The following is a 21,893-nucleotide window of genomic DNA, read 5'->3' on the forward strand; positions in this document are numbered from 1 at the left end:
GGTGCGGGGGAAAGCGTCCGGGCGGTTCGCAGCGGATTGATATTAGAGATCGCAATCCCTAAGGTGCCATTTGTATTCCGGAGCAAGTCCGGGAGTCGCTAATGCAGTGGCAAATAACGACATATAAACGCACCCACTCTCCCAGCAGCAGCACCGACGCCCGAGAAGAAAAGAAAAAGGATGTCCTTTCGGAGGCTGGGGGACCGATACCGGAGGGAAGGGGTTCACACAGCGACCAAAAACCTGTCGCAATATCTAAATGTTGCTATTTGATATAACTTTATCGACTGGTTTTCGGTCGCGTCCCTCCCTCGGCCCCGGGAATTCACCGGAGTTTGGGTGCGGACAGGTTGTATAAACATTAACAATTTGACTGAATTGTAAATAAGATCAGCAACGAGTGAATTGAGATGACCGGGCAAATGGCGACTGTCACGTGCAGGAAAGGTTCGAGAAGCCGAGACACATTCCGGTCAATCCGGTGGCGAAGGGATTTTCCGGATCGATCGAGCAATGGACGACGGTTCTCTTCCCTCCCGAGGGCTCTTTCCCAGACAGAGCAGAAGAGAATCGATGCACTTCCCACCCCTCACCAACACAGGGAGTAAAAAAAAAAGGCTGAAAGCGTCCGGACATTAGAACTGGAACGGAAGCAGGAAATTAAATGGCGAATGGGATCGATTAACTTTTATTAGGAAATGATCAAACTGTTTACGGGAATTTATCGGCCCCCGGTCGCTTGATGCCATCGGGATCGGGAGTTGGCGAGTGCCGGCGTCTGATGTGGCTGACGATTTTGCTTTTGCATTTTTAATCCGTCCGGGAACCGCAAACGATTGATTGCAGGAAATGGATACACAATCGCCCACGAGGGAAGGGAGTTTTGCTACAATGGATGGTTTACCACCATGTCACATGTTAGTGTTTCATAAATTTTTATCTGAACACAATAAATTTGCACGGTTTTTTCATGTTCAAAATGGTTTCAAAAACCATTCTGCTAAGAATTTCTACATTTTCAACAATTCTACAAAGAATGAATGTGTGAAAAAATATCGTTTATCTCTTAATGTGCATTATACTTTGTTCATATTAATTATTATTAAACCATACTTTTTTATTCTCACTAATGTTTATACACAAGTTTGAATGCGGGTTATTCCTTTTTCTGATAAGATTTATATTAGGTAATTGCTTCTTTTATTGTTATAATTTTTCAAGTATGAGATTCAACCGTAATGTATTGGATAAACTAAGCAGTTGGATTCTTAACAACGTCCTTTCGTTGAAAAATTATACAGTACTATAAAGATTTCGCAGATAATATGAGAAAAACATTTTCTTGTAGGTTTCTGATGATTTGTAAAGCTTAACTAAGATAAAAATAAAACGAGTTTAGTGTGACATTGATGAATTTGGTTAAATAGCCGTATTTCTCTGAAAAGATCTACACGATCTTTAGCGTTGCTCATAGCAATGTTAGTGAAACACGAATATCCTAATTTAACAGGAAGGAAAGGTGTTTTAATTGATTCCTAGAATGAACATGAATTGTGAACTGTTGGAAAAGAATCTATAAAAATAACCCTGCATCAGATTAGTTAGAAAATTGGATCACCTTTTGTTTATAGTAGCAAGTTATTTGTAATTTTGTGATCTACATTAAAATTACTTCATTACTTAGGCAGTCACTAATGTTCGATGTAGCTTGTGGCTAAAACAACATGACACAGCGAAAACCGGAAGTATCGTGTATCCTAATGATCTTCTTGCCATTATAAAAGACGAACCGGCGCGTCCACCAATGCGCTGACCAATATAAATGCAAACATTTGCATTCGCGCAATTATATCAATGCATTTCCATGTGCTCCATTCGCATCGGACGGTGCGTTAACATTGCTCCCCGGCCAAACCGGAAGGCTCATTTCGCTGGCCATCGCGGGCATCGGTGGCATCGGTGGTGGGAAACTAATTTTAATTAACTATTCCATCAGTAAACATGACCACCATGGCCGCGGATAGAGCCGATGTTCCGTGTCCGTTGGAGTACCGGGCCAGCGAAGCCGCCTCGCTCGTAGTGCATTAAAAATGGACTGAATGATCAATTTTAATTATTCATCGATATGAGCGCGGACAAATAGTGGCCACGGGCGTCGATTCCGATGGTCCGTCCGTCCTCCTTCGACAAATAGCGGTGTGTCGGTGATACAAGAGCCGGACACACCATGCATGGCGCATGTATATTGCCTCGCCGCGCGATATGGAGAATGTTTTAATTTGTGGTCATAATGAAACAACCCACTCCCGGTCTCTTCGCTTCCCCTTTTCGATCGATAGTTCCGGAAGGATCTACCGTTCGATAATTTCCGATTGCCATCAGCGATTGTTTTTCCAGCGGTGCGTCCCAAAGCCAACTCAAACATCGTCCCAAGAACGGAGGAAAGTGGGGAGCGGGGTGGACGCCGTATTTGCATAATAAATAACACACTTCCAGGGTGCGTGGAGTAGCGCTGGGCTCTAAATTAGTCAGCTCCGGGGCGACGCCGCGGACGGAAACGGCCAACGGTCGGTCGTTGGAACCGGCGAACGAAAGTCCTCCGGGAGTGTTGGACGCAAAATAAGCTAATGTGGGCAAAACAAGCGAAAAATCGGAACCAATTTCCATTTTTCCAACCCCCAGTGGGCAGAAGATCAGTTCGGGTTGCGGATTGGAACTCGACCTCGACGAGGGTGATGGTGTTCGCGTTGGCAAAGGCACCGACCAGCAGTTCGCAAGGGGGCAACCTATCATCATTCGATCGTAATCGGAGCAAATCAGGGAGTGGCCCAACCCCTGAATGACGCTATCGTTAACGAGGAGTTTTTTTTTCCCTCCCTCGATGGGCCGCGAAGAACATTTTCCAACCGGACCTCGGTGCAATCATCAAGAATAACGACGTTATAATCAGTAATTTAGTAATGAATAACCCTTTCTGCGTTTCTTTCTGTTTGGAGGGTTTCCTTTTTCCCTTTCCATCGGTCCGGCGTCGTCCGGAAAAACTAACCGAGGCCGCGATGGTAAGTCACATAAAATACGGGATTGGCTACGCTTCCTCGGGCGGGGAGAAATCCTACGGACAGTAAAGGAAATGACCGTTTGGTGCCCACTAAAGCCCTTGTTGGCCGTGGTTGGTGCTGGCGCTCGAGGGCTGATTTACATGACGCAGGAATGTTGAGTCAATAACACTCGAGCTCGTGCTTGGCTTGGTACGTAATTGTGTCAACAACAGCTAGCAATAGGAGGGCTTTATATGGATATTTTTAGAAACGTTTCAAACGTTAGAAAACGTTTCAAAAACTGAATGTTGGAAGCAGAACATAGAAGCAAATCTTACCTGAAGAAAACAATACCCGGTTCATTATTTCATTAAGATTCCAAAAGAATTCATGAAGAGGTTTTGAATTAAATCTAAATTTATATCAATATGAAATGGTGAAGATAGAATTGTTTTTGTTTGAACGCAGACACTGCCTTTTTTAATGTGCAATTCTTTAATTATTAAAGAATCGGATAATAATTTTCAAAAGCTAGATCAATTTGATCCAAACTAAAATATTTAAATTCAGGATATTTAGCGTAACGTTGGAAAAGCGTTAAAAAAATTTAAGCTCTTAATGTGAACATCTAATTTGACTGAATATAAATTTATTCCCCTCAATACTGACTGAAGTTATTGGAATAATTTGCTCAAACACTAATGTTTCATGTTAAACTATTTTATTTTATGATGAAATTTATGAGTTAGTAGAAAGTACTAAAATCAATACTTTTGCGTTACGTGAATTCATCAATGTTGGTATTGGTTTGTGTCCCATGTTACATAAAGATAATAAACCATAAAAAAACAAAAAAAAACCTACACATCGTTAGAAGAATCGAATGAGAAAAAAAGAGTTTGCTGCTCAACATCGATAAGAAAAATGGATTTTCGTTGATTCAATTGAACCAACTTTCTGAACGAAGATCATCGAATGGTGACAATGGAAGCAAATCGTTTCCTTTAACGCTACTACCGGATTCCATTTCGCATCGATCGGTTTCTCCGGGGGTGTTTTTTACATCATTTCTTTCCAATATTGAGAATTCCTGGTTGTTTTTCTTTTTTAAGTTGTTTTTTTTTCACATCCGTCCTTCGACTTGTGCTTTATTCGTGTCGTTTAGCATATTCTACACACGTGATTTGAATAAGGATATTTTTCACTGCGTATCGCGCTGTTGCCTTTAGAGGGAGCTTCATTTTTCTACCAGCTTTTTTCTATCTTTTGTTCTATTGGGTTTTTTCTCCATTACTGTCCTTCCACCCGCCGTTGACAAGCGGCCCGTGCTTTAGGAAGCTGCCCGGGAAATCCTTGGCGTCTCGCTTGTCAACCCGAGATCCTCTCTGCTTTACGCGCAGTCACTGGGAAATGATTTACAACCCCTTTCCGAACACGAATGAGTCGACTGGCGAAGATGGTCGTTCGATCGGTGCACCAGTTGAGAAAACGAAAGCCAGCGAAGGAAGATGTCGAAGAGGTGTCCAAAGAAGGTGGGAGAAAAGGAGAAAAAAACATTTTTCAAATATTTCCCAACTTGTCAATTAAATCCAATATTGCCAAAATCTTTGATTTATGGCCAGCTTGGTACGTTCTTTTTCGGGCGGTGACTTATCGCTAACGGCTAACGGCGATGTGATGATGAACTACCACGTGACCGACCACGTGGAAGACGACGAATGTGGACCAAAGGCGACGGGCAGAATCGGCTTTGGGTGGGATGGGTTGTAATTTTATTAAATTTTTCACCAACCCACCACCCCAACCCGTCCGTTCGGACGTTGGAGAAATCCTTCTGGTTGCTGTGCCTCTGGCAAGATAAGGATTACAACGCGTGACCGCTGATTTCGACGATGGCGATGGCGATGGAGGTCCCTAATGGCGAATAATTATGTATAATAGTACGAGAGCTATTTGTTTTGTGCCATCCGTGGACGCCGGAAGGAATGGAAACCCGTGAATGTGACTCGCCCCATGGAACAACTCCGGACAGCATAGTTGTTATCATTTGTTTAGAACAGCTTGTATTTTTTGTTGCGTCTAATGGTTATGTGCGTTCTTTTCTTTTTCCTATTTATTACACCCCGGCATTGTAGCCGGTCCTTGCTTCCCTCCATCGTGGCGGCACATTTTACAGCATTTTTTCCCAACTCTCCTCCAATGTCCGGATGATTGGAATAATAAATTGAGCAGAAGGGGTACTTTATGATTTGTTTGAAATGGTAAGACGAATTCCTTCTACGATGTGGTGTGAGGAAACGCGCCCAAATGCAAATGGCAAGGGGGTCGAGGGATGTGGGACAATGCATCCTCTGCAAGTGTAAAAAACTAGATCCTTCCTTGGGAGATGACCGTACAGACTTTTTTTCTTTTCCGTCATTTCTCCACGAACTGCCCCATTCGGACAGTGATGAATTGTAGGCCGTTAACCCCTTTTTCTTTTTTAAAATAGAGCCCCTGAAGTCGCCTTGGGCGGGCAGAACAAATAGGAACGCCGATCAATGGTGGCACAATTAATCTATGCCAAACGTCCGAGGCCCGAGGCTCGAAGACGGCTTACTCGCTTACTTTCACTTTGACGAACCGACACATTCGCCCACTCGATTCCGAGTCGGCATCCTTGCGACGAGTTTCATTGATTTAGTACCAATTAGGACACGAAATTGACCAACTTATCTCAATTAAATGGGTGGCGCCCGATTGCGTGATTGGGACGTATTCATCGCCGAGCCATTCGCACCACGCATATGTCATGGCTAAAATCGTCCGCAAGGAGTCGTTCCGGAGGAGATGCTTACCTTTCAACAGGTAACGAGACCTACAGGACACCGGGACGTTATCCGTTGCAATAAAGAAGGTGAAAAATTGTAATCTTTTCCACCCCAATCCTATGCTCATTCGGCACCGCGTGGTGTGAGAATGGTGTGCGAGGTGTGCGTGTGATTTAGAAAGGAAACATTTTATCGACTTTTGTTAGACATTGTGAAGAAGACTCAAATATACTAGTGTACAAACAATGATCCAGCCACTATCTTTGCCTTATCCATCCAAGCGTCAACTTAAGTAATACCCATTTTCATATTTTCTTACATACTTTGTTGGGTCAAATTTCAATTCAATTTTCCTTCAACACGAACAAAAGTGGCATAAAGTTCCATATATAAAGCCCCTTAACAAATACAAAAATTAAAATAAAACAAGCAGATGGTGCTCTTAACGGCTGTTTTAAATCAACTGGTATAAAGTGTGTCTTGTGCAGGCTAACATACGCTGAAGCATTCAACTATCTAGTATAACTTGAACGCAAAGCAGATGCCTTGTGAAGTCAAGGTGCCAATAAGATGCAAGGTTGCTGTTGGTGTTGTTTTCTAGGTCGGTTTATTCAATTTGTTGCATATTTCTATCGATATAAAGTGAAATGTAATTCAAGCAGCATTATTAAAGATCAATTTAATTTTCTTTTTCAACATTTCAGTTCTCTAAACTGCAATAACCAAAAACGATCACAATACTTCATGTAACAGAAATGTCAAATTTTGAATATTTGAGCGTATTCAACCTCCATGCTTCATTCAAGTAGTCTTGGTAACGTAGCGAAAAGTCAAATTATCCCTTGTGACTCAGTGACCGGCGGCAGCGTGTTTTCTAGCAAATTCCGGCTGTAATTTAATCGTCCGTAAAAATGGTGTCCCTAAACCCCGTTCGCATCTTGAAGCACGAAGCCGAAGAGGAAAAGGGAGAAATTGCCCGCCTGTCCTCGTTCGTGGGCGCCATCGCGATCGGCGAGCTGGTAAAAAGCACCCTCGGACCGAAGGGCATGGACAAGATCCTCGTCGCAAATGGCCGCAATGCCGGACAGATCGAGGTGACAAACGATGGTGCGACGATCCTGAAAGCGGTCGGAGTGGACAACCCGGCCGCAAAGATCCTGGTCGACATGTCCCGCGTGCAGGACGATGAGGTGGGCGACGGCACCACCTCAGTCACAGTGCTTGCGGCGGAACTGATCCGGGAGGCGGAGAAGCTGGTCGAACAGAAGCTGCATCCACAGACGATCATTGCCGGATGGCGCCAGGCAACGGCGGCAGCACGAGCAGCACTGGAGGCGGCCGCCACGGACAACTCGGCCAACGCCGAACGATTCCGGGAGGATCTGCTCAACATTGCCCGTACGACGCTCAGCTCGAAGATTCTGTCGCAACACAAGGAACAGTTTTCCAAGCTCGCCGTGGATGCTGTTTTGCGTCTCAAGGGTTCCGGCTCGCTGACGGCCATTCAGCGCATCAAGAAACTCGGTGGCTGCCTGGAGGATTCGTTCCTCGACGAAGGTTTCCTGCTGGACAAAAAGCCCGGTGTCCACCAGCCGAAGGTGGTGAAGAACGCTAGAATCCTCATCGCAAACACACCGATGGACACGGACAAGATCAAGGTGTTCGGATCGTCGATCAAGGTGGATTCCATGTCGAAAATCGCCGACCTGGAAGTGGCCGAAAAGGAAAAGATGAAGGAGAAGGTGGACAAAATCGTGGCGCACAACATCAACGTGTTCATTAACCGGCAGCTCATCTACAACTACCCGGAACAGCTGTTTGCCGATGCGGGCGTGATGGCCATCGAACATGCGGACTTCGATGGTATCGAGCGGCTGGCGTTGGTCACTGGAGGTGAGATTGTGTCCACGTTCGAAAACCCGGATCTGGTGAAGCTCGGCAAGTGCGATCTGATTGAGCAGACCATGATCGGTGAAGATACTCTGCTGCGTTTCTCCGGAGTGCCGCTCGGTGAGGCGTGTACGATCGTCATCCGTGGCGCCACGCAGCAGATCATCGACGAAGCCGAACGTTCGCTACATGACGCTCTGTGCGTGCTGGCGGCCACGGTTAAAGAGTCGCGCGTCGTTTACGGTGGCGGTTGCTCGGAAACGCTGATGGCTACGGCCGTCTTCAAGCTGGCCTCGGAGACCGCCGGCAAGGAAGCGATGGCCATCGAGTCGTTCGGCCGTGCGCTGATGCAGCTGCCGACGATTATCGCCGACAATGCCGGGTACGATTCGGCCCAGCTGGTTTCGGAGCTGCGGGCGGCTCATTCGCAGGGCAAAGGCGGCATGGGGCTGGACATGAACAACGGTAAGATTGCGTGCATGAAGGAACTGGGCATCACAGAGTCGTTCGCCGTCAAGCGCCAGGTGCTGCTGTCCGCTAGCGAAGCGGCCGAGATGATTCTCCGCGTGGACAACATCCTCAAGAGCGCCCCGCGTCGTCGTGTCCCGGACCGTGGCTATTGCTAAGTACCACAGCACCTACGCTCGCTGTCGCCTTTTGTGCATTTCTCATTTGCATCGTTTCTTTTGATTCACTTTTTGTGCACCTAGTTTCTTTCGCCCTAAGTAAGGTACCATTAATTACTTTACCCATACTAATCACATCATCCTTTTTGCACCATTGTATTACTACGAGTTCCGCGGAGGACATCCCTCGAAGTTGCCTTCAACGCAAGGGCGTCTAACACACACACGCGCGCATTATAAACTACGTTTGTCCTTTTGAAGGAGCAATCGCGAATGTCGGAAAGCGTTTCTTTCCAACGCGAATGAAAAGAATAAAACTTACCAATACTTACGAACAACCGTTTGGCGCTTGTGTTATTGAATTCGAGAGAAAATGAGAAAAACGCTACAATTTTGTATCACATTTTATTGCATTTTTCAGTAGTGGGAAGTAGGTATCACGCGTGTACTTAAAACTAACCTGCCGAACTTCAGTCAATCATAATTGGCGTAACTGACCCATTGTAAAACCGTGTCAATAGAACAAAATTACGTTTGTTTAACGACACAACTTTAAAGCTAGCACCCTACTAAACCTACGTAATATCCATGCGATGCAATCGTTACACAAAATGTTCCTAATATACACTGAAACCATACGATAATCGAGAGGTTTTCTATGGTATGCTAACTGTGGATGCTTTTTTGATATGTTCTGAAGGTCGTTTTCTACATTTAAAACATGTCTTGGCATGGTTTACGAGACACTCTCTTGAACAAAATATAGGGAAGCTTACTATAACGTTTTCAGTGCAGAAGCTTGCAAAGAAGGGTGTTGTTAAACTTATCGGAAAATGGTTTCAATTCTTCAAGGCTATTTACTTAAAACCTTCCCAGGTATCTCCAATTTTGCTTTCAATCCTTAGCTATCAGTTTAACTTCGCTCTCTTTAGCAGGCATTGCTGATTACATTCAAATATGGTGGAATCCTCGTTGCAAAGCTCCTGAAATAATCTGAAACTGATCGATGGGTGGTACTTGATGGCAAACGTAGTATAACAATTTCTTCATAAATATTTTCTACAATAATCCCAACGAAGGCTATTATTAAGCTGCCATGGTTGACTGTCGATGTAATACTTTATGAATAAGTTAATTTAAAGCTCTGTCTATATTTTACTCAAAGAAGAATTGTGATTCAGTCTATCGATTGCACGGACTAGTGTAACCATGGTAACCGGTACTTACCTCACTAGTTCCGTGCCTGATGAGATGGAAAACAGTGTATTGTCGGAACACTAAATGTTATTTTGCATACGCTTCCTAAAAAACTTTAGTTGATAACATTATGATCAATCTAGATACGGCATTATGACGCTATCGATCACATCATCCGACCGATGCCACTCATAATGATACACGCCTTCTCGAGTAATCACGTGCAACCGACCACTGTCGGCCAGCGTTTTCAGTCCGATCAGATCCTCGGTATAGATGGTGCTTTCCTGCAACGGCACCACGTCGTATGTTTCGTTGTAAAAACTGAAATGACTAGACTGCCACGGCGTGATGACGCCATCGTCCGGGCCGCCGACGAGCACCAGCCGATCGAGACGCATCAGCGTGTCGCGGAATTGCGTTGAATTCGTTGAATAGATGCGATTGTTGATGTATGGTAGAAAAATGCTGTACTCTTCAAACAGATCCTGATGGTGCGGATCGTTCCAGTAGTTGCCGACGGAGGTGTGCTGTCCAAGGTACGTGTAAAACAGCTGATATGCGGTTTTAGCGACCAAGGAGGGAAATATTAAATGCAAGAAATCATCTGAAACAAAGATTTAACTCGTCAGCAAGGAAACACAGCGATTAGAGGCGATAGGACGTTAGGAGACCTACCTCCGAATTGGCCTGCCTGTGGTGAGCTTAGAGAAATAAACGTTTTCACGCAATGATCCGGGTATGTCTGCAATACTGCCCGGCCAAGGAGGCCTCCTTGAGAGTATCCGATCATGTTGATTCCCTCCGGATGGGCAGTGCAAATGGAGCGCAGGTTGGTGTTTGCTTCAAACACCTGGTGCCACGCATTTTCAAGGCTGGACCATCCACCGAAACGCTGAAAATTGTACACTGCGGTTTCCGGGTGAACCTAAAAGACATTTTGCCAATGGTTCGTTGCAATTCGCTTGTGAACAGACAAAAAGACATACCTCTTGGATCCGGCTCACTAGGTGATGCATGCTATCTGCACCGGTAAGAATGCCATGGTAAATGAAGACTGGTCGATATGCAAGCGAAATAGATATTTCCAAGCACAGAAACAATAGTTTTGGAATCGTAATCATTTTGATACGAAAAGTGGTATTCAACAATAACAAGAGTGTTTATTTACTTTTTAAGTGCAAACTGAGACAACACTTTTCGAAGGGTGCGATTGTGAGCATCATTGACAAGTGCGTTGCGAGCGTCAGTAAGATTGGCAAAATAGTGACAGCTGTGGAACATGGATCAAACACAACGAAGCTCCAAAAACGTATTTTGAATTTTAAATTTACTGTTAATGGAATAACTGTTATACGACAAAATAAATTTTAAGGTATGAATATAAAATCTGCTCATAACTTTCTATCCGTTAACAGAGTTATACACAGGCGATCAACTCGCTTAAGCTTGCTCTATGCATAGAAAAAGGCTATGTAAATTGAGTATGTCAGAATACAGTTTTATGATAGTTGATTCATAATTTCATTTAATATTCACATTCATTGTTCATTAAGTAACACCCTGTGGAATATTCTTCAGCAACTGCAACGGCCTGAACTACTGTATACGATAACGGAAAAGAACGTTCATGCCGTCGGTTTGGTTCAATTCACAACGAAAGCGAAAAAGAAAAAAAAGGTAAATTAACAAATATTCCTTTGTTTCCATCATAGTAGATTTGATAATTTGCATTATATCCTACCCTGATTTACGCTACTGCTTGGCAGGTTTGTTGTTCCGAAGCAAGTTGAAAAAGTCTTCGAGCACACTGCTACTTCTTCGTGTTTCCTGGATTGACTGAGCGTCGATGTTATTTTCTGAATCCTGCGAGGTGGCAGCCGTCAGTGGAGTTAGTTGATCACTCGTTTGGTACGATTTTTCATCTTCCAGAAGCATTTGCTGGAGACGAGCAAGGACCACATATTCGTCTTCCGTTTCTATCTCGATCTTAGTGTTCGATACAATCTTGCGCGATGGTGGTTCGACAATGACATCGTTGTAACTATCACCCGGCTGGCATGATGGCATGCTTTCGTACAGTATAGCAACCTTCTGCATGCTGTCCCAGCCGGCCGGTATCAGCACCGCGTCCCTCTCCATGACCTGGGCAGACGTTTGGAATGGTAAGCCGTAGATCCGGTGTGTAAGGTAGCTGTACAGCAGATCGCAATTTTTGTCCGCTGGCACGCTAGTGTAGAATAGTGCTGCACCGTACATCAGGCAGAACCGGCGGATCATCTGCTCCATGAAGTCGAAGTGTTCACCCCGATAGAGCAGATCTTTTTCGAGCGTTTTCATAAAGTCGGTTTTAGTTACGACCACTACGATGTCGAGGCCAAGGTTTACTGTGAGAACACCTTCCGAAAGCGGCAGCGCATCGGGTTTGCTTTCCTGCGATGACAATCCATCCGTACTCTTTGTCGGTGATTCAGCTTCGAAGTCTTCGAAATACTTCTGCCATCTGGTCGTCAGCCGAGCTTGGCACCGCTCCGATTTCTCTGGATCGATCGACAGTCCAGCAATATGATTTTCGAGTATTTTCATCCAATGTTCAAGCTGGTCCTTCCAATTCCAAGGTGTCGTCATCGACAAGGTCACCAAGACCAGTGTATGCGGGTAACTGTTCTCATTCAGTGCAAACTTTAGCAGATTCGTGTGAGCCGGATCGCCATCGAGGATCCACACGTTAAGTCGGGTCTGTTCATCTCGATGCTCATCCCGCACATCAATGTAGGCGTACTCCAGTCCTGAACCATTCTTTGAGCTTCCGACAGCACGCAGCTTGGTAATGAGCGTTGTTTTACCACTCGCAATGTCCCCTAGCACTAGAACTGATTTGTTGGAGGGAAGCTTGACGTTGTTCTGCGTTTGTACTTCGGTAAGTATGGATGACCAAAGGTTTTCCTTCGCTTCTTTCGGCTTCTTGTTGGGCACCATGTTGAATCCGTGGACTTGTGACATCATCGATTTTTGCATTTACACTTGGAGAGTTAACAAACCACAAGAATCGTTATGTAACTATTGGATCTGACCTATACAGTTTGTGAAGATATCAACACGCTATTAGGGAACCATACGAACCACTAAAACGGTTGATGATCCTTTGCATCATCTCCTGACGTTTGACGTTTGATAAATTCTTCCCGATTGCTTTGTTTTTGTTGCATCTGTGAACGGTTGCTGTCGGTAGTAGGCCGAATGTTGAAGATAATTAATCTTGCGGATGTCTTTGACGGTTTTTTCGGAATGCAATCCATTCTTTTTGGTTTCTACAATCTACTTGTTGATTCCTGTGCCAAATCGATGGTTTGTACGATATTGGACAAACGTGACTCACCCGACCCCGTGGCAGTTAATATGCAAGCGTGCCTGAATCAGATCGACCATTTCTGGTTTGTTTTTCTGGTGGTAGAAACTGGGAAGGCTGACCATTTATCTTCGCTTTAGCTTGAAAACCTAAAATTGAAGAGTATTAAAGTTTCTTTCCTCAAAAATAAACCCAAAATAATGAACACAATGTAAATTCTCACTGAGATTTATTTTGTACGCCACGGTAGGTTTAAATGAATGTTTTTTTCCATTGAATTTATATTTTTAAGACGGACAACAAGTACAGTTTTTGTGCAGATATGTTATTTTATTTCAGTTATATTCCAAAAGTTACAAAATATTATTTTCACATATCCTTCGTTATCTGTGCTGGCGTGGCATGGTGTTTACTTTCTTTTCCTTTTTTTGTATGTTGTAACGTACAACCGTATCTTTACATTGAATTGTGTTATTTTCTTTCGTGGCCAACACATGGATCAGTGAACATTCTTTAGCCACGCGCATTTGTAGAAAGATTAAATAGAATCTTATCTTCGTTTTATTATCATCTGCATGCTGGTTGGCCTGGTACAATTGGCTTCCAATAAGCTTAACTGGAACCACTTCACTCTTTTGCTTTACGTAAGCAGATGAAGCATCCTGCAATTAGGTTATCCCTTTTTTGCTTTATACTATTTAATAATTTTATATGTACAGAATTGCAGCACGTTGTCTTTACTACTGGTCTTTGGATAGCAAGATAATTAGTTTGATTTTTTATCGTTTTATTTCATTATCTTAGTTCGCATTTTAATGCTCTTTTATGAGATTTGAATGTTTTGCTTTGATTAAGGACTTTTCTTAGTATGATTAATTATTATATACCTTTTTTCCTATTTTTTTCCATAAAATGAATCTCATTAATTAGGTTATATTGTGCTTTGTGTTACTGAATTACATTGCGTTTCGTTTATGTATAGCAACATCAATAATATTTAAAAATCAAGGTTTTGAAATCTGTACTTGTATGGATATGAAACAACAATTTATCTGTGAATAAAAACAATCATTTTACAACTAAAACGATCACATTTGTTTGGTCGATGGAATAAAGATTTTTTTTTAATTGAATCAGCTGTAAACCGATATTGGATTATCATTGTTTGTTTCTTTTAACCAAGATGGCACATTTTAGTGACATTTAAAACCAATTATTTTTATCTTTGTTTCCCTCTTTAACAAATAGACGTTTCTTCAACTCCTTTTTCTTTGTGATTCGTATGTTGAGTTTAGTTCTCTGAGTTTTGATTTTATGATTCGCTTTTGATTCACCTGATTTGATATCGAACATTATAACTTTAGATTTATATTTTAAAAGCTCGATGAACAATGATTACTTTCGGTTTGTTTTGTTTTATTTCAATGTTGTTTGTTTTAATTTGTTCTTTTAAGAGTAAGTTTATTTTGACATCACTCATCTTTGTTTTTTGCTGCCCGCTACATTCTAGTTATTGATTTCAAGTATTTGTGAAAGTTCTAGGGTTTATTCATCATGCTTTTCTATGTATTTTCTTTTTCATTTAATGTTATGTCTGTTAAAGCTTTATCAATTATTTCGTTCGTGTTTCGTCTTCGAGTGGCACAGCAGCTCGGATTTGAGACGCACAGTAAATGTTGCGGATAGTTCAATCAGGTCTTTTAGTTTGAAGAAAAAAATGCTCAAATTTTAAACAACGAAATCAACAGAAAATGCACAAACAAATACAAGACGATAAGAACTGTCTATTGAGACCAATGGTAAATTCTCACGCGAGAAAGACTTGGAAGATTGATGAAACATTTTAGGTATGCTTAATATCCTCATCATTATCTGGTATGGTACGGCTTTTATCTTTACCTTAGATAAAAGTTTTCATTTCTCACGGAAGACACATTGTAGTATTCGGCGTGCCATTTAGAGTGCATTGGAAAAGCACCTAAATTCATCACGATCGGGAATGTAATTGCTTTAACGCACTCCATACATATAGCTACCCAAAGTGGTTAAGGGAGAGCTGCGCGTAATCGAATGATCTCTGTTTTCCCCATACATTAACAAACCATATCCCATTTAGGATCGTTGGTTTCCGACCGCATTTGCAAATGGATACTCCTTGCGGCACGGAACCCAAACCGAGCGGAATCGGAGCTGGAGCAGACGGTCGATTTGATTGGAACATTATTTTTACCGAATGGGTGTTCCGTCAGATGCCGGCAGTGTAAAACATGCCATAAATATTGGAGGCAAAGCTGTTGAGGTAAAGCGCAAATTTACCGGAAAAGGGTTCGCTTAGAGTTTATTAAATGGGATTGATGGGAAGTTAAGGATAATTTGATGCGATGGTAAGAAAAAGAAAACTAACCGTATGATAATTTATTTACATGATTTGGGTTTATCGAGGGAAATCCGATTTATTCTTGAGTGTAAAAAAAAATTGGTCTAGAGTAATGTAAAAATGATATGAAACATATGAATAACTATATCGGAACAATAAGGAATGGTTTTGAAGCTCATGAAGTAAATGTTATTTTTCTTTCATGCTGAACGGAACAAATTATAAAATATAGACCGATTTAGTTCAATCGTCCAGAATTTACTAGTCTCAATTCAAGGTTCATTATAGTTTGTTTCATTAGTCTAAATTGTTTGAAAGTACAGTCATGAAACACTTTAGTTAGTAGTTTTTCCATGTTTAAGCCATTTTCATCTCGATAAATATCATACCGCATAATTACTTTTTCTTTCGTGTTTAAAAATTGATCTTCTCATTGTTGAGTTCCTTTAAATGGTCTATTTTTTATGTTCCTTTTATTGTTCCTTCATGTGTTCTATTATCTGGTCTCTGATGTAACTTACTAATTTAATAATCTCTCTAGGAGCAAACTGTCTCATATCTAGGAGTTATAGAAATGAAGTAAAATTTTAAACTCATCCTTCACATGGCCCTTACACCTTCCCAATACGCCGTTCATATCACATCGGATATGTTCGCTGCCTTTGTACCAATACTATACCTAGTTGTAAAGAGCTACAAGATGGATAATAGTCAAAACGATGAATGGTTTTTTATAATTGGGTTGTCCATCTCGCCCTTGAATGTTTTTTAACGAAGCAATAAAATGTGGTTATGGAATTACCTAGCGTGTGTTTAGATGATGAGTGTGAAAATCTTGTTAGTTTTTGGAAAACAAATTGAAGATGCATAGTTATGCGATAGTCTTTACGAATTTACGAATTTTCTCCCTTTTTTATGTTGCATATACAAATGTACTACATGTAACGGTTTGTTGGGTAACTGTTCATAAATTCGAAATAAAATGTCTATTTTACAAGAGTAGGATAATGCTTCTCGATTTTAACGCAGCTGCAAATCCGTTTGAAAGATACTTCATTATTTGTTCACCAACCTTCGTTCGTAAGTTGTTCGCAATATTTTTGTAATTATGTTTATATCTACACATTTTCCTTTCCACAAGCTGGATTTGCTGATTCGTACTATTTATTATTTTGCCTTCAATGTTGTGTCTCGGTACTATTTTAAACGTGCCATCAGTTCCCAACACGTCGCCTATTTTTCCTACGCATGACTGTGGTATTTATTTTTAATTTATTTTTTCCTCCTCCTGCTTTCATCACTTCTACTAGAGAAAAGGCACAGATCGATTTTCTTAAAACTTCCAGCGACTTCCCGCCTGCTTTAGCCCAACGCACAGGACCACGTGGGTCTACCGTTGGCTTCCTCTTGTGTCACTCCCATCCATTCCCAACTGTTTACCTCGCTCCGTGTCCCAACTCACGTGTCTCCCACAATGCTCAGTGCAGGAAAGCTGTTAACCGATAATAAATGCAACAAAAAATTAACAGGAAAATTAGCCATGCCCCGGGCAGTTTGGGAGGAAGAACCATCGAAAGCTTGTGTGCCATGTATTTATTCCCTATTTAGGTCTCGTATCCCACCCCGTAATGGGCTATTTAAAGCCCCAAAGTCGCTGGAATATGAACGAACGGTGGTTCCCTTTTCAGAGGGTTTACTTTTATTCAAGCAAATATTAATCAATCTTACAATAAAAGCTTAGGTTGTGCTAAATGTTCACACCTACACAACCGGTTTTCATCGCGCCATCGACAGGAAGTGGCGCGGTGTCCCGGGCAGAAAAGGAAAGCGCTGGGATCGCTTATGAGGTCGACGACTTTCCTGATGATAATCACTTTTCAATTTCCTGCACGCCCCGCCCCCTCCCCCGACGATGACGCAGACGAACCGAACGTGGTGGTGGCGATAGCAAAAAAGAGCCATTTTTATTTCCTTCAACGTCCAAAGCGAGGCAAGCGAATGAAAATGGGCAAACAAACAAACGAGTGCCTTGAAGCTGACGAGCTGACATCCTGAAATTGGGCAAACAGGCAGCAAAGCAATACCATTGCCACCGGAAACCACGCCATTCCAATGCCATGGGGCCACGGTGAACTGCGAGAGTCGTCGTTTGCCGAGAACGGATTGCTTGTAGGAAGTTCGGGTTCAGTGAATTGGTGGCCTTTCATATGGACGACGAAATGGAGTCAATTTGTCAGCACATAGGTTAAATATATCGTGTTTGTTAATAAAAATATGGCAGATTGATCGAAACATTCACATGATGATTTCATGTTGAACTTAAAGACACCAGCTGCCTAAGAAAATATGGAACCGGAAGTGGACCGAAAATCAAATCGCCAAACGCTGACGATGACGACGCCGACGCAACGGAAAAGGCTAAACTGGATTATCCTGTAAGCAGGATGCCCAAACGGGGGAAAAAAAGGAACGCAAAATTGTGGTAGACACGCTTCGATGGACAGGAAGGAAATGGAAGAGCGAAAAAAAAAAGTCTGTCCAAACGATAAAACCAAAATCGCAAACACACACAAAAAGGAAGCGTCTGATAATTGAATAATTGAGGAAGGAATTTTCGGATATTTCTTAGGAAAAAAAAAGGGCGGGAAGAAAAATAATGGAGAAATGCGAAAAGCCATAGGATTTTGGGTATTGGCTTCTGGTGGGAGGGGGCGACGCGGGAAAGAATACACCATTTGGCGCTGGGGTGAGATCGTGGAAAACCGAAAAGAAAACATACACCAAGCCCGATGATCCCGAACGTCGGGCGATCGATTGATTGTTGCGTTTGGTGTCAGCTAGGCGGAAAGGCAGAAAGTGGAAGGGAAAACAAAGAAAACTCCAGCGGAATAGGGAAAAGGGAAATCTAAAAGTGTGTACCAGAGCAGGGGGGAAAAAAAACGAAACCGATCCAATCACCGCCGATCGGCCAACGTTAGCATCAATCCGGAATTTTCGGGAACCTGGACGGGGACTCGAGCCAGGATAAACATTTCGGTGTAAAACTCCACCCACCCACTCCTCCCCCCCCCCCCCACCCCACGCCCGGAGAGGGCCGATGGAATTGTTAATTGAAAATTCCAACATCCATTTTTTCCTCACTTTTCCTTTGTTAAATATTGCTTGCCTTTCGGTTTTTCCCAATCAAAACCAATGCGTTCGAGTGATGTGAATGGCAGGCAGTTTTTTTTCTCTCCTATCTTCACGTACCTTTGCCCCAAACGAAGGAAACGGAAAATAAAAGAAAACCCCCGCGATGGTTAGGATTAATTGCCACCGGAAGGATCGAGGGCAACGAAAACCTGGGGCTGGCTGAGCTGGCTTTTCCCATCCAGTTTTGCGGTAGTTTCTCAAGTCATCATTCTTCCGGGTTCAATCGAATCGTGATGGGACGTTTGGAATGTTTTTTTTTTCGTATGTTTTATTCGCTTTATTATTTTTTTCTTCTTTTTTGATGAACAACGAAATTACAAAGAGTTGAAACATGATAAAGCTAGCTTAATTATCGCACAAAATTATAACTAACTGTGGCACAGAAAGGAAGGCAAGAGAGGGGACACTCGTTTTTTTTCTTGGGACAAAGTCGCCCAGTAATCTGAATGGGGGTTATTTGAAGGTAAACATGGGCGATGAGTAGGTAATTTTGAAACCACTGTTTTTGTTTAATCGAAACTAATGCACAGCAAACACTGAATGAGCTTAAAATTAAAACCGTTTCATGTAGGTATGTAAAAACATAAGTATAACTTAAAACAATAAACATTTGTTGTTGAATAAATGGTGGTGGGAAAAAAACCGATAAAAACTAAAACTGGCTAGCGGACTGTCCTAAAGTCACTGGTAGAAGAAGGATCAAACGTTATAAATATATGTGAATTGAACAAGTGGCCATCGTTTCCACTTGCATTGAATGTGTAACTAAACCTGGATCTGGACGTCTTTCTTGGAGTTGGAGCCACCCGCATCCGCTCGCTGGCAGCACAATCACAAAGAAGTGCACGATGTAACGAAGGTGTAATATGAACGTAGGAGAAAACAAATCTACGACACTTGGGAACGTAAAACAAACTAACATTAACGAACATAAACGAGCAACACACGAACTTCGCTGATATGTTGAACATACATACATACACTGCCGGCACACGAAACGAATACGATGAACAAGGCGACATATTGAACACTAACTTAAATTACTAATTGCCGCAAGCAGCAAACGAGGGAACTAAACTAAATATGTAAAACTGTCAACTGCTTACGCGCTAGTCAGCTTGAGAAGCTCATCTTTTTCCTTTTTTTTCGTATCGGTTTAAATTCATATTTCATTCCGTTTGTGTTTTTTTCTTTAAAAGAAAACAATTGAAATAGAAAAACAACTCTAACGATAGAGAAAGAAAAATGCCTATAAAAAAGATTAGAAAATGTGTCTTTTGTCGTTTATATCATCCCTTTTCCTTGTCGAAACATTCGTACTACTATCTGAAGCAGGGGGGCAGCGATCACTGAGGACGATCCCTTTTTTCTCAATTCATTCCCCGTTTGATAATTTCTATATTTAAGTATGACATTCAAGCCACGCAGCATGGTATTGACATGTCACGTAATTTTGATTAAGCGAGTAAAAATCTCCTCCATCAGTTTGCTTTCGTACGCTGTGATTGTGGTTCAAATATTTAACAACCAACATGCCGTTATTATTTGCAACAAAAAAAAATCTGGTAAACCATCATTTCCTTCCCAGTTTCTACTCTTCAGCTGCCGCCGGGATGTTCGGGTTTATCCCACGTGTGATCCACAAATTGAGCAACTCGAGCGATTCATTGAACGCTTGCTTTCGACATATCCCGCCAGCAGCGAGCAATGACGAACATCTTCCGCTTCCGCGAGTTGAACACCATTTCTTTATCGACTTTACAATTCAACTCCCCTCAAAGTTCTACCGTTCAGATTTACGAAATAATCTCACACAGAACACGTCGTTGGTTCTTTTCTTTTCTGCCTTTGCCACTTCTCTACAATTTCTTAAAGAAAGTTATGTCTTTTTTTGAGTCTCACGCTTCGCGGTAGCAGGAATCCTACTTCCCACCACCTACCCCCCCCCCCCCCCCCCCCCCCCCTTTCCCACCCCCTACTGAATGTCACGCACACACTTTCCAGCGCTGACTGTTTTTGACTTTCCGGTTGCCATTTTTGTGCTTTGACTTCCCGTTCGCTCGTTATACGAGTTTTTCCGCCACGTCATCACGTTGCCACAATTACACACACACACACACACACACACACACACACACACACACACACACACACACGCACTGTTACGTTGGATGCGGAGATGGGAGGATGGTTTTCCTCAAAGCTCACCAACCACCCCCCCCCCGGCCATGTGTGGTTGTTTTATATCCTCTTTGTTTTCTTTTTCCCAAATGATGGGGGAAGGGAAAAAGTTTATTTTCATCCTGTTCAACCGTGTGTTCCAACGCGCCCCTCCCCTCCATCTCACCTTGCTCCACCCCTCCTGCGGAGAGCTCAAGGTTCGTCACCATCAAAAACGAGCAGTTGAGCGAGTCGGCGAAAGTTAATTCCACCTGAAGCGACGTTTATTCAACCATTCGCTTTCTCGCCGCATTTTTTTTTTTGTGTGTGTTTAAAATGTAGTGCGGTATTGGGAAAACTTTTTCCCTCCACGGTGACTTGGGGAGGATGGTGGGAGGAGGACTTCACTTTCGCAGGAGTACGTATTCATTGGCCAACAATTTTCCCGAACTTCACCCGCGCGTACATTCCATTCCTTGCCCGGAATGCCAGAACTGTCATTTGTTATGAAAATCGTACACCGCCGTCGGGTGTATGTGTGTGTGGTGTTTTATTTACGTTTGGAATTTCCTCCCAGCGGAATTCAGGTGGTCCTGCACCGGTGGTGGCACACAGACCGCCAATTACTTACTGGGATCGGGCAAAACTCCCGACCCACGTGGCTCGACCAAGCATGGGTGAGGCACGGTGGCAGCGGGTGGAGCAGCGAAATCAGGAGTACGAAAAGTTTTTGGATCGTTGATTGAATGATTTTGGTTCCGTTTTCGTCCCCCACCACACACAGGCGCACCTCTTTCGATGGTTCCTCCCCGCCCGGGCCACTAACAATGTAAACCGCCTCGGTCCCCGCCGGTCATATGAAAGCAATCAAATTACGGAAACATGCAGCATAAAATGCGAAGGAACAAAAACCAAAAAAAAAAAAGACGAACCAAACACTACCACGGATCGCCTCAGTTTGACTGGCAAAACGTTGCTTACAACGATTTCGGGCTGGGTTCGGTCGTGTAAAAAGCGGAAGGTTACTTTAAAACTGATAAAATATACTCCTTCCCTCCCCCCCCGTCGGTATTTAACCTACGTTTGTGTTGCGCGGTGCAACATAAAATTTACTCTACTTGAGAACCTACATTCCTATGGTCTCGAGTTCGGCAGCAGCAGAATTCGCTACCGGTTGTTTTCTTTTTTTTCAATAATATCTCATTTACTCTAACTTTCATTTGCATGGTTCACCGCTCTTAAACCTAACCGCCT

The 21,893-nt window shown here is 42.7% G+C and overlaps 3 protein-coding genes across 3 annotated transcripts; 1 reads left to right on the forward strand and 2 right to left on the reverse strand.

Annotated features, from left to right (window-relative positions):
• The first annotated feature begins 6,702 nt into the window (after positions 1–6,702).
• On the forward strand, positions 6,703–8,703 carry LOC131262685 (T-complex protein 1 subunit beta). Its single transcript, XM_058264741.1, has one exon. The coding sequence runs from the start codon at positions 6,760–6,762 to the stop codon at positions 8,362–8,364; it is 1,605 nt and encodes a 534-aa protein (XP_058120724.1). The 5' UTR covers positions 6,703–6,759; the 3' UTR covers positions 8,365–8,703.
• Positions 8,704–8,761: 58 nt separating this feature from the next.
• Positions 8,762–10,715, reverse strand: LOC131262686 (lysosomal thioesterase PPT2 homolog). The gene is made up of 3 exons (XM_058264742.1): positions 10,551–10,715; positions 10,240–10,489; positions 8,762–10,168 (listed from the first exon to the last, which is right to left on the reverse strand). Exons 1-3 carry the CDS (start codon positions 10,683–10,685, stop codon positions 9,696–9,698), a joined length of 858 nt encoding a protein of 285 aa, XP_058120725.1. The 5' UTR covers positions 10,686–10,715; the 3' UTR covers positions 8,762–9,695.
• A 601-nt stretch (positions 10,716–11,316) lies between these two features.
• Positions 11,317–12,540, reverse strand: LOC131262315 (cytoplasmic dynein 1 light intermediate chain 2-like). Its single transcript, XM_058264291.1, has one exon. The coding sequence runs from the start codon at positions 12,538–12,540 to the stop codon at positions 11,317–11,319; it is 1,224 nt and encodes a 407-aa protein (XP_058120274.1).
• Positions 12,541–21,893: the final 9,353 nt, after the last annotated feature.

Source organism: Anopheles coustani, chromosome 2 (genome assembly GCF_943734705.1).
Source record: "Anopheles coustani chromosome 2, idAnoCousDA_361_x.2, whole genome shotgun sequence".
Taxonomy (NCBI): domain Eukaryota; kingdom Metazoa; phylum Arthropoda; class Insecta; order Diptera; family Culicidae; genus Anopheles; species Anopheles coustani.